Genomic DNA, 13,822 nt, shown 5'->3' with positions numbered 1-13,822 from the left:
GAACAAGATTTTGATCTTTGGCCTGTTTGAGGAGACGGCTCTGGCTGCCTTCCTGTCCTACACTCCAGGCATGGATATAGCGCTCAGGATGTTCCCACTAAAGTGAGTTTTTAATTATTTGAATGCACATAGATAATAGATAAGCCTCTGTGATCACACCAGTGGGCAGGTGATTCTCTACAAGGCTGGAATATCTGAATAGGATCAGATCACACCGGCCAACACTTCTAATTCTAGCAGGAGTATCCCTATTTTTTATAATTTTCTCTGGATTGGTAATTTCGATTAAATCTATTAATTTGATTAACTGTTGCTCCCCTAATGCAGACCTTTCACAGTGTCTAATGCTGCCTCTGTCTCTCTTCATGTCTACAGGCCTACCTGGTGGTTATGTGCATTGCCCTACAGTTTCTTGATCTTTGTTTATGATGAAATTCGAAAACTGCTTATTCGCCGGAACCCTGGAGGTATGACCTTCTTTTCTCTCTTTCATGCACATTTTATTCAAGTGACTTTTCAAGCATAGCTTCAATTTGTTTCACATATGTGGATGCTTTTTTCAGTTAGTGGAGGTTAGTTACATTATAGGCTGGGATGACATACATTTCAGACACAGACATACTTCATCAAAGTGGAAAGCTTTAGAACAGGGGTCTTCAACAGGGGGTCCAGGACCCCTAGGGGGTCCTCAGAGTTACTACAGGGGGTCCTCCAAATCTTTTTGTGATAGAAACCTTTTTTCTTTAACTACTAGCTTTTTTTGGGGTCCATATTCTGAGAACTTTAGCCAAAAATAGCGGATTTACAAGCTCGATTGTGCTGTCAAACAATGAAACTATATGGAATCTATGTAAAGGTTGTGGGGGTCCCTCCTTCATCTGTCTCTCAACTAAGGGGTCCTTGGCCTGAAAACGTTGGAAGACCCCTGCTTTAGAATGTCAATGTTTTCAGTTCAAACAAAAAAGTCTGAATCTTAAACAACACTATAGATTCAATTCCAGATGAATTAACCATTTGCTTCTTTCTCTCTCTCTCTCTCCTGCCACAGGTTGGGTGGAAAGGGAGACATACTATTGATCGAAGGAGAAGCTTCTTTACTCAAACCCCTACATCTTCCACTTATTTCACCCTCCCCTAAGCCCCGCCCACCTCCAATGCCCTCGACTCTCCGTCCCCGACAGGACACGCCTCCTCCAGATACCCCGCCCCCTCCCAAAGACGACAACTGCTTCCTAGCAATTTTCATCATGACTGCCCCAAAGATTAATAAAACAAAACAGCAAAAGCACCTTTACCACTTTCGTACATCGACTCGTCCCCCCCCCGTCCCCCCCCTGCCACGTCTCTCCTCCCCCCCCTCCCCCCTCTCTATGATACTCTTTGCATGTGTCCTCTCACTGCTGTGTACATAAAATGATATATCTTTACCAAAACGGCAGCTGCATATTCTTGTATGTAGATTTGAATGAAGCTATGGTGCAAAGGGAGTGGCAATGCTCTGCAAAAAAGGGCCATCCTAGCTCCTCCCCCTTTATCTCTCCTCCTCCTTCCCCTGTTCCCCCTCCTGCCTTCCTTTCTTCCTTCCGGCGACCCTTGGCTTGTCCTTCAACCACACACACACACACATACACACGCATACACACATACACACACGCGCGCGCGCACACACACGCACACACACACACAGATATACAAATTCATGAAAAAGGGATCCTATCACACTCAACGTCACTCCAGCCACCGCCAGCCTCTCTCTCTCTCTCTCTCTTTCTCTCCCCCCTTACATTTATCTCTCTCCATCGACCACGTTGTTATTTTTGTTTTTATATATATATATCTAGGGGTTGGGGGAGGGTGGGAGGGGGCTGTTTGAATGAGTTTACTTGTCTTTCTCTTTTATTCTGTATGTAATTGTTTTTTTATTTACTCTCTGGTGGGAGGGGGGGTTTGTGAGAGCTGCTTCTTCTTCCTGCCCCCCCCCACCTCATTTAGGCATTAAAACAAAGCACACCCCATGGTGTCCCATCCTGCCTCCCCTCTCCTCTCCAGCTCTTCACTCTCCTCCCTTCTATCTCTCGCACCCCTCCCCTCCCCTCCCCTCCCCTCCCCTCCACACCCCCCCTCCTTGTCTTGTTTGTGTGCACTGTGTGAACCATTGTCCTTGTTATAAAATATTACGGTACACCCCCCCCCCCCCCCACACACACCCCCGCCGCCTCCTCCAAGTTGGGAAAAAAAAAAAACATTACGACTCTCAGTCCATGTGTTCTAGGAATACTATATAATTCTATACCGAATTTAAATGAAACAATAAATAAATGATTTAAAAAAAGAAGAGACGTGTCAAAAAACGAGATAGAGAGCGAGAGAGCGAGAGAGAGTGAAAGAGAGAAAGAGAGGCTTTTGTGGTACAAAAAGGAAACATCCAAATCACATCAGTAAAACAGCAGTGTCTTGCTCCCTTTTCCCCTCTCTCTCTCTTTCTCTCTCTCTGTTTTTGTTTTGTTTTTGTTTTTGTTTGGTTTCAATTCTTCTTTTCACTGACTTTTTCAGAGGAAACAAGGCCAATGTATATATATAGATACACTATATATATGTAGACGCAAAAGCAGGTTTTAAGCTTGTGTTTATAACATGAGACATGAGACAGCAGACCAAGGCTCTTGGGCTCCCACCCCTGCAGGGCGTGTTAGTGTGACAGGATGCAGTCAGTCCGTGTGCTGTGCTGTGGTGTGTGGCCAGGATGATGAGGATGACGATGGGTTTTCCCTGGAGTCTGGATGCTGGTCCGGATCCGGACCCTTTTATTTCGGGTCCAGGTTTGACGTGTCCAGGGTTCCAGTTCCAGGTTTTGCATTCCGTGTGAACGTGTGTGTTGGGGAGACCAGCGAAGGGCCGGCAGTCTCAGGCTGGGTCACTTTAACTCGGATGGCTGTAGGGGCTGAGAGTGAAGAGACTAAAGAAATGAAAAAAAGAAGTCAATAAACAACAACCTCCAGTTACACGACAACTAGTAGAACATGTGTGTGTGAAAGAAAAACGAAACCAACACCAATAAAACATCTAGAACATTTAATACAAACCAGATCTGTCTGCGTGTCTTTATCTCTGCACTGTCTCTGAGAACATGACTCAAAACTCTGTTCCCATTCCAAACTCAGTTGTCACCTTTCTTATATGAATAGCTTGTGATCTCGCTTGATGTACGCCAGGGTTCCCCAATTAGTTTTCCCCAAGGGCCGAATTATGTCTAGGGTACCAAGCCGAGGGCCACAACATTGCAGGGGGCGACGGTGGCGTTCCCACTGCTCCAGCGACAGTTTTCATTGTTGTCGGGTGAAAATCTTGTATGTCCAAAACCGTTTGTTTTTAATTTATCATTTTAAAAATGATTTAAACTAGTGTAAACAGCCGATCTACAAGCACACGAGGCGTTGTGTGCTTGTAGATCTGCTGTTTTCACTAGTTTTGTGCGACGGCCTTGTTTTGCGAAAGAACGTACAAATTTGGAGATACGAGATTTCCACCCGACAACGACGATATACTAGTGTTGTTGCTGCTCTTATACCACCATTATTACTGGGGGTTGGTGTGGGCCAGACAGTAGCCCCCCGCGGGCCGCAAATGGCCCGCGGGCCGCCTATTGGGGAACCTTGCTGTACGCAATGCCTCTATTTATTCCTGTTTCCATCTCTCTCTCTCTCTGTCTGCTTCTATCTGTCTTCGTACAGTATGACTACTGCCTCATTTACTCTTAGGTTGCATGAAGGTGTCCCCTGCAGAGAATAACAGATTTTCAAGCGAAAAGCATCGCATGACACAGGGCAGTTATTTCATGGCCCCTGAGCAAGGCCTTTTTGTGCCTCTCAAAATGATCTGCTCTGAGGCCTTATTAGTGGCCTGGCCTACGACGCCAGAAGTAATCCTCAGGTTGTTCTACAACAGTGGTCCTCAACCTTTTCAGGCTGTGACCCCCAAAATAGTCATATTTGAACTGGGGACCCCCACCCTTCACAAACACTTGGAATTGTAGGAGTTGGCATTACATTTAGTTTGACTTGATCTGTTCCATTTTGCGAGGCGTTGTGAGCATGTAGATCTGCTATTTTCACAATTTCTGACTCTAATATTTGGCAATTTGACCAATATGTCGCAACGCGAGGCGTTGTGAGCATGTTAGATCTGCTATTTTCACAATTTCTGACTCTAATATTTGGCAATTTGACCAATATGTTGGACCAGAGGTACTAAAACTGAAAAAGTCTTTAAATTCCTTAAATTGTCACTTGCAGATACCATGTATACACATATACTGTATGTTGGTCTGTTTACTGTTGAGTGAGAAAACAATGTTAACATTTAGCTAAACATCTGGGGACCCCCCAAAATAATTTGGGGACCCCACTGGGGGTCCCGACCCACAGGTTGAGAACCACTGTTCTACAATACCATGGAGAGCATCCTGTCAGGTTGTATTACCTTTACCTCCCGGTATGGGACGGACTGCACCGCCCTCCAACAGAAAGCCCTAGAAAGAGTTTTCCTTTGCCTGAGTGTAAAGTTTCATGCTTATCGGTGCAGTTGTGACCGAGATTTTCTGTATACAGACACAGACAGACAGACAGAAAGACGGACTGGAAAAAATATAATCTCCGCCTCCGCACGGCTTTTCACCTTAGTTGGCAGAGATGAAATAGAAAAATGTTTCTCAACAATCTGAGCCATACTTTATGAACTGTTAAATCACATTATGAGCGTCAAAGTTCATAATGTAATCAGTATAGGTTACCACAAAATGCCAACTTCATTTTCATACACGTACACATTTATTAAAATAAATTGTTTAATGGCATCACAATGTGATTACATTACACTTTTGGGTGACTATATAAACAACATAATATCTATAAACTGTCTTATGAACCAAACTTTAATGAAAAACAGAGATTGCACAAAACGACACCAAATCTGAGGACTGACGCCACCTAGTGTTCATGAAGAAATATGAGGGTCCACTGCAGCAGATGCAGCAGTGTACAAAGTGTGGAGAAAGAGTTGGCAACAGCCCAGCATAATGCACCAAAACAGCTGAGTAAAAAAAGGTGTCAGCCTCCTCTGACATTAAGACAGACAAACCTTTAGCAAGGGGACACATGCAACACAAGCCAGGACAGTCTCTCAAGAATCTAGGAAAGGACTATATAGTAAGTGCAGAGAATTTGGTAATGTTCTATTATTTTTTCTGCAAAGCTAAGGCTGGGAGATTATGAAAACCTCACTAGGGCCAATCTGTAGGAAGGACCGACAGACAGACAGACAGACAGACAGACAGACAGACAGATAGATAGAAGCATCCATATGAAACCAGGCTTTATGCAATATGGTCAAAATAATGTATGAATGTATAGATTACGGTTCTATAATTTATGCAGAACACTCCTGTACACGAATATAAATCACCTAATAGGGAAAATTTGAAATAAAGTTAATGACTGAAAACATCTAAAACATCACACACCATTTGGAAATGAATAGAGATCATGTATCCAAAAATAGGAAATCCTACAATTCCAAGGCAGACAAGGCAACCCCTCATATCTTTTCATCTCATGGGACTACAATGAATTGCACCGCTTCACTGTCCCTCAAGGGTCATCTATTTTAAATGAAACTCTAGGGCTTAACATATATGATCTGTCGTACGACGGTGTTGCGTGCCAGAAATAGCTGGTCACAACTCGTGCCGTCCACGATGCGTTGTGAGCTTACGCATCGGCTATTTTCGGCACAGTATAAATACAGCAAGCAGATGAAAGACACCATATGGAGTGCTGTATGCTATTCTATAATGCAAGCGATAACGGCTGAGTGTGTGAGGGGGGGTTCACCTTGCAGTGACCTGTGAAAGATTCATGCATGTCCCTTTAAGATCAACTTTTTGATAGTCATAACTGTAAAATCTTAAAATGAATGCACTCTCCCTCCCCTCTCACACACACACACACACACACAGTTTGTTAGTCTTCTAGGCACACACAGTTTCATATACATGTGCACCGACTCCGTCTTTGTCAGTCATACTGACACACACACACACACACACACACACACACACATACACACACACACACACACACCCTCTCTCTAATTTCCCCTGTGTCTCTACAGTGAGCTCACTGCAGTGCTCCTCTCTCTCTCTCTCTCTCCCACTCCGCCACCCTCCGTATAATAGAATATCGATCGCTAGCCTTTGCCGCAGTGTGTACGCGAGTGTGTCCGCATGTGTGAGTGTTTGTGTGTGCGTGATTGTACGTGAAGGGGGCCCCTTTCACAAGGTCATCTCCACGGCAACCTGAGCATGGGGTCCTCAAGCTGTGCTGTCACAGAGCAGAGGTCACGGGGGGTCACGTGAAGAGAGGGGGGGACCAGAGGGGGACAAGAGGGGGACGGTGGAGCACTGCGCTGTTTGGTGTGATGGAGACAGGGAGAAGAGAAGGAGCCACCAGGGGTTGGAACTGACCTATTCCAAGACTATGGCAGAAGAATGAGGAAAAAAAGAAACGCTAAGGGCCCATGAGTTCACTCTGTAGCCTGCCTCGCTTGCACAAACAAAAGTAAAAGCATCGTTTTAGTCCACAAAACACAAACTACCTCTTGGAGGTCAAACACAGTGGCCGAGGTACTGCAGTGACAAAATAATGTGATGTCAGGAGTTTATTGCACTTCCCCATTTTTTATTAACATACAAAACGTTTCACTGTAAAGTAGAAGAAAACAAATAATAATAGTAAGATTGCAAAATATAAAGCCAATGAGATGTAAAAGGTAAAAGATTATCAGATTAATATGCAAAGTCAGCAACATACTCAAATATACCTTGCAGAATTTCTCATACATTATTTGCGCACTAGTCATTGCAAAAACATGTACAAATTAGGTGAGGGGATTTTCTTTAGATCTGTCTTCAATTAGGATCAGTGTGCATATTATTCACCATTATTTTTATACATGAACTGAATGCAAAAATAATAATAATAATAAACAGCCCAAAAGGTACCACAGGTAACATGTGCACGTTTTTGACACAAATAATGAGAGGGATCCAAGGTGAGACATTTACAAGAAGAAGGCATAAGCTGTATTGTACTTATGTAAATATGTGGTACATTATTTGTGCGTTGGTACTGGCATTACAATATAATGAACATCCAGAGTAAAGTCTAAATGGGCTAAGCAGTCTGTAACAACTATTTCAGAAACAATACCAGGATGCAGTCTAGGTATGATGACTGAATCCCCCCCTAAAAGGTTAATTAAGGCGCAATTTAATCTAATATAATGTAATGTAATATAGACATACAGTACCTATCATAAAGACAGCCAGGTGCATCATAAGTTATGGTAGGAGGAACACATGGGTTTAGGGATGGGACGATAAGCGATATTATCGTTTATTGTGATAAAAAACCACTCACGATAATCGTATGGTGGAGATTTAATTTATCGTGAAATCGTCCTCCGTCATGCACTGGGATCAATTCACCTTTTATTTGCCGAGCTGCATACCATTTAAACCCTCTATTGGTAAAACATACTTATAATATACGTACTTGATACAGTCTTTTTTTCACTCTCTACCAAATCTCTTTGCCAAAAATTAGCTGATCTACAAGCTCGTAATGCATTGTGAGCTTGTAGATCTACTATTTTTTGGCAAATGTTCCGCCCCAGGATAACGTATGTTGGGGATATTTTGATTATGGTGATAATATCGTAAATCGCGATTTCTTTGGTCACAATAATCGTGAAATTAAATCTTCATATGGTCCCATCCCTACATGGGGTACACGTTGACCAGTTCCCTCCTACTCCCATCAGTATTAGAACTAGTATATCGTAGGGTCTGACTTAAGACCTGATCTTAGACCAGTGCTTACGAGGTCATCCTCCTGCGGGGTCAGAGTTCAGCCGGTATTTTCTACACAGGCTCCATCAGAAGCTCGTCCAGGTCTGAGGTGTTCTCCAGCTCACGGAACGCAGCATGAGAACCAATCACAAACAACGTCGCTCCTGAGGAAGGAACAGATCTGATTGAATGACTAGACTCAGAGCCACAGTACCCTGATAACAGTAGAAACAAATACATGCAATAACCTAAAGAATACTTACTCTTATAGGGCTGCAATCTATCTCAACGCCAAGAATTTCAAATAGATTTCTTTTATAAGCACCTAAACTGATTAGTCTGAAAAACCACTTAAGCCCTATTTGATGTATAGTGTCCCACATAAATAGCGAAAATAAATAATCTACACGCTCACATTATGTAGGAATGCAACAAGTTGTGAGCTTGCAGATCTGCTATTTTTGAAAATCGATTATTTTATTTAAAGATAATAGTCAATTGAATGCATAAGGTCGATTAACAGATGTACATCTAACCTCTTACCTAGAATCCAAAAGAGTGCAGCTCCAGCTCCAGCCAACCAGAAGACAGGCAGAGAAATACCCCCCGCCAAACTCATTTGATGAGGCACAGTCAGCTCCTTACCTGATACACACATAAAACATATCACTGAGAATGTTGCACAGCATCTAGTCATGGAGAATAATCCTGTGATGAAGACCGTTCAGTTTAAGCTTTTTGTAATGGTCTGAAGTAGTGCAATACTGTAATATGACACATGCAGGTTTGTAATCTCCAATGAGTTATTCAAGCTGTTTGGCTGGTGGTTTCATATACATGGCGCTGATCACAATTTAGTCATTCTGTTTATTCACATGTCCCCTTGTACTGTGGTCCCTTTTCATTAATGACCCTTACTGGTAGAGCAGGTGACTCATGTGACACCACCAGTCCACTACTTTTCACCTGACAGTGAGGAGTTTCCCCGGAGGGACATAAGGCATGCAGAGGTACATGCTATTCCTCCCAGTTCACCTCTTCACTGAACAGACCAACCAGTACTATCCTCCACCACCCAAGTGCCAAAGTTATATAGATGTAAGTAGACTCAGTCTGTCCTAAGCCCAGTACATGCTCCTTCGAACGCCTGAACTTTTCGACAATATACACAATCTCAACAAAAGGTTTATAATGTTATTCGTCATCCATGGCAGCTTCACTCACCAAGAACAACCAGCTTGGACTCCAAGGACTTGAGGTGGATAATGTAGAAGGCACCAACATACACAGCCAAGGCAATGAGCAGCATTGGAGAGCTGATGCTGAGGGAGACAATGGACAAGGTTCAGTTCAATCTTTAATATGGCAAAAAAGTTCAAAGTCTTTCTGAATTATTTCAGTAGTTTTTGTTTAGTTCTAGTAAGCAAAAATGTATCCGTCTTTTTTGTGCCACATTTGTGGTTTATTTGTTAATTGTATGAAAAACAGTTTTCAGATTTTGTCTATGTGTAGTGCCAGTGTGTTTTGTCTATATTGTATTTACCACTGCGGAGTTGCACAAAGTTTCATTGTACAGTGTACAATGACAAATAAAGGCATTCTATTCTTTTCTATCTCTAAGAACTGAGGAGGGGAAAAGGAAACCAAATATATGATGAGAGTAAGCAAACTTCAATCAACTGCAATAATCTGTCTTTTAGCATTAGTCTTTTAACATTTTTAATGGTGATGCATTATTGCATTCTAGTTGTACTGCTATTTGATGTCGTTTACACCTTTCTTTTTGCTGAGAACATTGTGGCTGTTTACAATTGTTTTCTTATTTTTAAAATTGGTCAGGAGGGAACTTCTAGGAACTCAAGATTAGTCAGATAATAACTTGCATCCAGGGCTAGGTGGGAAGGTTTGTACTTTTTAAATGATTAAACAAATGTTTTTCCTGCTGCCCTACACATCATCATCATCACAAGTGCATTTCTCCTGCCTAAACTGTACACAAGTACACAACATGCATTCAACTCGGAGTCGGCACTGGTTTATCTATCTTCCACCATCTTTCACCAGTATTCAACCAATATTCAGCTCCATGTCGCCCTTACATGCAATAGAGGATGAGACCCAGGAAGATGAAGGTATAGTTGCTGTTGAAGGTGTCCACATTCCTCACCACCCTCTGGCAGAGCTCTCCAAAGTTGCGGGGTTTGGAGAACTTGCGCTGGTCCACAAAGCTGGCCCAGGGACGGATGGACTTCCGCCGTCTGTCCAGCCACTCCTTGGCCATGGCTGCTGTGAAGCCTTTAGGAAGGAGCCTGTGAGGTGACACACAGAAACTAAGCCAGGGCAAACATGGTAAATTCATTGTTATCCACCATTCAATTGTGTAATGTTATGTTAGTCAACATCATTTACAATAATGTACATACTGTTTATATCATGTGTATATATGAGCAAAATGTTGTCATCACACAAAGATCCCGTGACTCAAACATATTGGTCAAGAAACCACTCTGATGTGTTTTTGATCAACAACCATACTCTAACTAATGAAATGGTAATTCAATCTCTGATCCAATTATTATTATAATAGGTTAACTTACAAGTTAAGCAGCACCAGTGAGCTACACAGACCTACACCATTATCATCTCAATACCACTAGTAAAAACAAACCACTCTTACGTGCAATAGACAGAGAGAAACAAAACAAAATGGAGGCTTACTTTGCCAGTACTCCTGCTCCCCCTACACCAGTAGGATTAGCCTCATCAGCGGTGAACAGGTCTCCGGCCTTGCTGCCCATGTCTACAAGGCAGTTCTCTCCTTTCGGAACTCCAGAAGTCATCTACAGTAGCCTATTATGTGCTGCTCTGTGCCGTGCAATATGGAGTACAGAAAAACAGAGCAATATATGGATAAGTATTATACAATATATATATTAATGAGGCCACCAATGTTGGTGGTCAAATATATTGAGTATATTTATGGCTAGTAAGTAATTTACACGTGTCCTCTGCTTGATCCCTAGCATCCCTACTCTGGTGTGAATATTCAGCTAAATTAGCAGATTTAAACACCTGTAGACATGACATGGAGAATGTTTGTACGTAGCCCCAACAAATATGAGTCTAAGAATTTAGTCGCACAACTTCAAGTTATGAAGTTGTAGATTGGTTATATCGGCTAATAGATTTTGGTGTCTAGGCAAAAAAAAAAGAAGAAGACTGCAGACCTATACAGTATACTGTATAGGCTATATATTATATAGATAGATACCACCAGTCAATTAAGACTAGGATCAAAGAGTTTAAGTCTCTAACCATTAGGAGCAGTAGGCAGCCATTAGCTTACTTTTTGGTCAAGACACTGACACTCTGACAGTGGCAATTCTTGTAATTCCAGTTTGATAGGTTGCGGTAGACGCCACAAAAATACATTTTTTTTTTTTTTTTACATCAGTTTCATGTTAAAGATACGTGTATTACACAGTTATATCATTTATATAACTTAGTAGTAGGCCTATTACGTGTATTACACAGTTATATCATTATATAACTTAGTAGTATTAGTGTAACATTAGACAACACCCATTGGCCCTTTCTTAAGAAAATGACGTGCATACTGTTAATTACAGGCAGTAGAAAATAGCAATGGAAAATGTTGGTCACCAGTCTCACCACTGGGTTTGGTCACTGCCACATCAGCTCAAGACAGTACACACACTTCTTATAACATTACAGTAACTAACTCATAACAGTGTGGATATAACTAAACTCTATACACACATGACATGATAGTAGTCTATATCGCAGTAATAAAACACCCATCAATGGTTGGTTCAGGTTGAACGTCAGCATAAACTGCATCACTGATACTCTCTCAGTGGCACTAGACATTATTTATGCGTATATTTGTTTTAGTTGTTTCAGTTATAGCCTATCCAAGCACAGTGTCGCCTCGGGTTGTTTCGTATACAACAGAGAGCAAAATAATGACTTAAATATAAACATATATAAATGTAAACACTCACAGCAGAAGTTGTTCTGTTCTGGACCTCTCCCTCTTTGCTACCGGCGGATGTGATGATGTCGACGTGGAGGTTGTTCTACTAAAACTTCCTGTTTTAAAAACATGGGGAAAATACCGCCACCTAATGGTAGTAATAACCGGTTAAATACAGTTTACAGTTAGTACAGTATAATAATAATAGTAATAATAATGATATGAAAGCCAGTGATATAATATGCTGCTATTTGTTCCAATATATATAAAATGTCACAATGCGACATAGCTCTGTTTACACAATGCTGTATTGTTTTTTAGATTGATATTCATATGCATTTGTTATATTGTTGTTGATGTTCTGAGATGTTATCTTGTTTATTATAGTGATATTACCTGCTTATTGTAAGTTGTTTGGATTAAAAACGTCTGCTAAATGCCTAAACTGTAAACTGTATTATGTTCCCCATTTTCAACTGTTTTTATTTTTATTTGTGACACTTGTTTTGGCAAAGTAAACGTGTTTTCTCATGCCAATAAAGCTCCTTTGAATTGAATTGATAAGAGAGAGAGCGAGAGAGTCTCTTTAATGGCCGATCTACAAATCAATGTATCACATAGATCTGACTGTTTTATATATTTTGAATATACTAACCCTAACCCTAACCCTAACCCTAACTCTAACCTTAACCTCAGTAAAACTAACGCTGGTGAATGCTAACATGGTGATGATGGTGAAATGCTAACCTGCCGACGCTGGTGAGTAGCTAACCTGCCGACGTTGGTGAAAACGAACGAATACCAGTAGAGTCGCCGAAATGAAGGTCGCCCGGAATGGTCGCCGACAAGTGTCGCCGACGTGTTTGGAATAGTCGCCTGGCGTTATAGAAAACTCATCCAGGCAGTGAGAAATCTCATCGAGAATGGTCGCCGACGTGTTTGGAATAGTCGCCTATATTTATAAACCATTATAGACAACAAAGGTATAAAGGGAGTGAGTGAGTGAGTGAGTGGGGTATATATTTATAAACCATTATAGCCTACTTAGCATTTAAAACTCTGATGCCCAAAATAGACAACAAAGGGAGCGAGTGTAGGCTACCCTACCCATATGTCACCCATTCACACGTTACAGTAGTATACTACTACATGTTTTGTACCTGTGCTATTTAGAGAAACTATAGGGTCTAAGCTTTATAACTGTACAAGCTGGCTGCTGGCAACTTTGTCTCTGACCAACGACTACAACGTATTGGATGCACAGATCGCTTCGTTGGGATTAAAACCGCTCGTAGTCCTACCATAGTGGTGCGGTGGTACGTGGCTTTGGAAATAAACGTCATGAAACTTTACCTTTTTCTATGCAAACTTCTAATAAAGTCTTCAATCAATCCATTTCATCCTCCATGACACAAACTACTTTAACCGAGCCTATGCTCGCGCCTCCGACCAAGACGACACGAGGAAAACAGTGTGCATGCACTCCGTGCAGCTGTCAGTGTGTGCCAGGGACGTGCAGAGAATGTTAGAGAGGCAGGGGCTGACACTTCTAAAAGAGGTCAATTCTTTCAACATACTTGCATTCAAGTTCAGGAGCTGCATTCAGGTATATGGCACGGAAAAGGGCGTTTGCATTTCTTTCACCATAGTAAAAAAAACGCATTCATGGTCTAGACTGGAGAGCAGTAATGGCGAGTGCCAATGTGCGGCCGGAGGGCACTTTTTACCAGTGGATAAAAGGGCAGGGGCTCAAGCCCCTTTGATGTCTAATGTGTGCACGTGCCACTATGTGCTGAGTCGCGGCTCGCAACATGATGCTGTCAGACAGTAAAATAAAACTTTGTGGATATAGTTTGATATAATTAGGCCTACATTTCTGTTGATGTTTCAACCAAGGGACGAGTTTATTTTATTTGTGA

At 41.8% G+C, this 13,822-nt stretch overlaps 2 protein-coding genes across 4 annotated transcripts in view; one reads left to right on the top strand and one right to left on the bottom strand.

The window, feature by feature from the left end:
- Positions 1-1,171, top strand: part of atp1a3b (ATPase Na+/K+ transporting subunit alpha 3b) — a 31,956-nt gene extending 30,785 nt beyond the window's left edge. Inside the window, exons 21-23 of the mRNA XM_080745873.1 lie at positions 1-102; positions 376-467; positions 1,049-1,171. Coding sequence (XP_080601999.1) covers positions 1-102; positions 376-467; positions 1,049-1,077 — 223 coding nt within the window. The 3' untranslated portion in view covers positions 1,078-1,171. The remainder of the gene's footprint in view (positions 103-375; positions 468-1,048) is intronic.
- Positions 1,172-6,732: 5,561 nt separating this feature from the next.
- On the bottom strand, positions 6,733-11,973 carry rabac1 (Rab acceptor 1 (prenylated)). Of its 3 annotated transcripts, none has more exons than XM_080744924.1 (6): positions 11,932-11,973; positions 10,625-10,771; positions 10,006-10,236; positions 9,131-9,228; positions 8,450-8,551; positions 6,733-8,070 (listed from the first exon to the last, which is right to left on the bottom strand). In XM_080744924.1, exons 2-6 carry the CDS (start codon positions 10,744-10,746, stop codon positions 7,979-7,981), a joined length of 645 nt encoding a protein of 214 aa, XP_080601050.1. In that variant the 5' UTR covers positions 10,747-10,771; positions 11,932-11,973; the 3' UTR covers positions 6,733-7,978. The 3 variants fall into 3 exon arrangements, with proteins under 3 accessions (XP_080601050.1, XP_080601052.1, XP_080601051.1); XM_080744926.1 differs by having other exon boundaries at positions 10,006-10,215; XM_080744925.1 differs by having other exon boundaries at positions 10,625-10,766; positions 11,932-11,970.
- Between the last annotated feature and the right edge of the window lie 1,849 nt (positions 11,974-13,822).

Source organism: Nannobrachium achirus (genome assembly GCF_963921795.1).
Source record: "Nannobrachium achirus genome assembly, chromosome: 2".
NCBI classification, from domain to species: domain Eukaryota; kingdom Metazoa; phylum Chordata; class Actinopteri; order Myctophiformes; family Myctophidae; genus Nannobrachium; species Nannobrachium achirus.
This window is presented reverse-complemented; position numbering and strand designations above follow the sequence as displayed.

Bases quoted from the DNA above. Each gene is read 5' to 3' on its own strand.
- rabac1 (XM_080744924.1), bottom strand. From the start codon at position 10,746: ATGACTTCTGGAGTTCCGAAAGGAGAGAACTGCCTTGTAGACATGGGC. The intron at 10,237-10,624 runs GTAAGCCTCCAT...GCCCTGGCTTAG, and splicing joins GGAGCAGGAGTACTGGCAAA to TTTCTGTGTGTCACCTCACA. The intron at 8,552-9,130 runs GTGAGTGAAGCT...TGTGTGTATCAG, and splicing joins GTCCAAGCTGGTTGTTCTTG to GTAAGGAGCTGACTGTGCCT.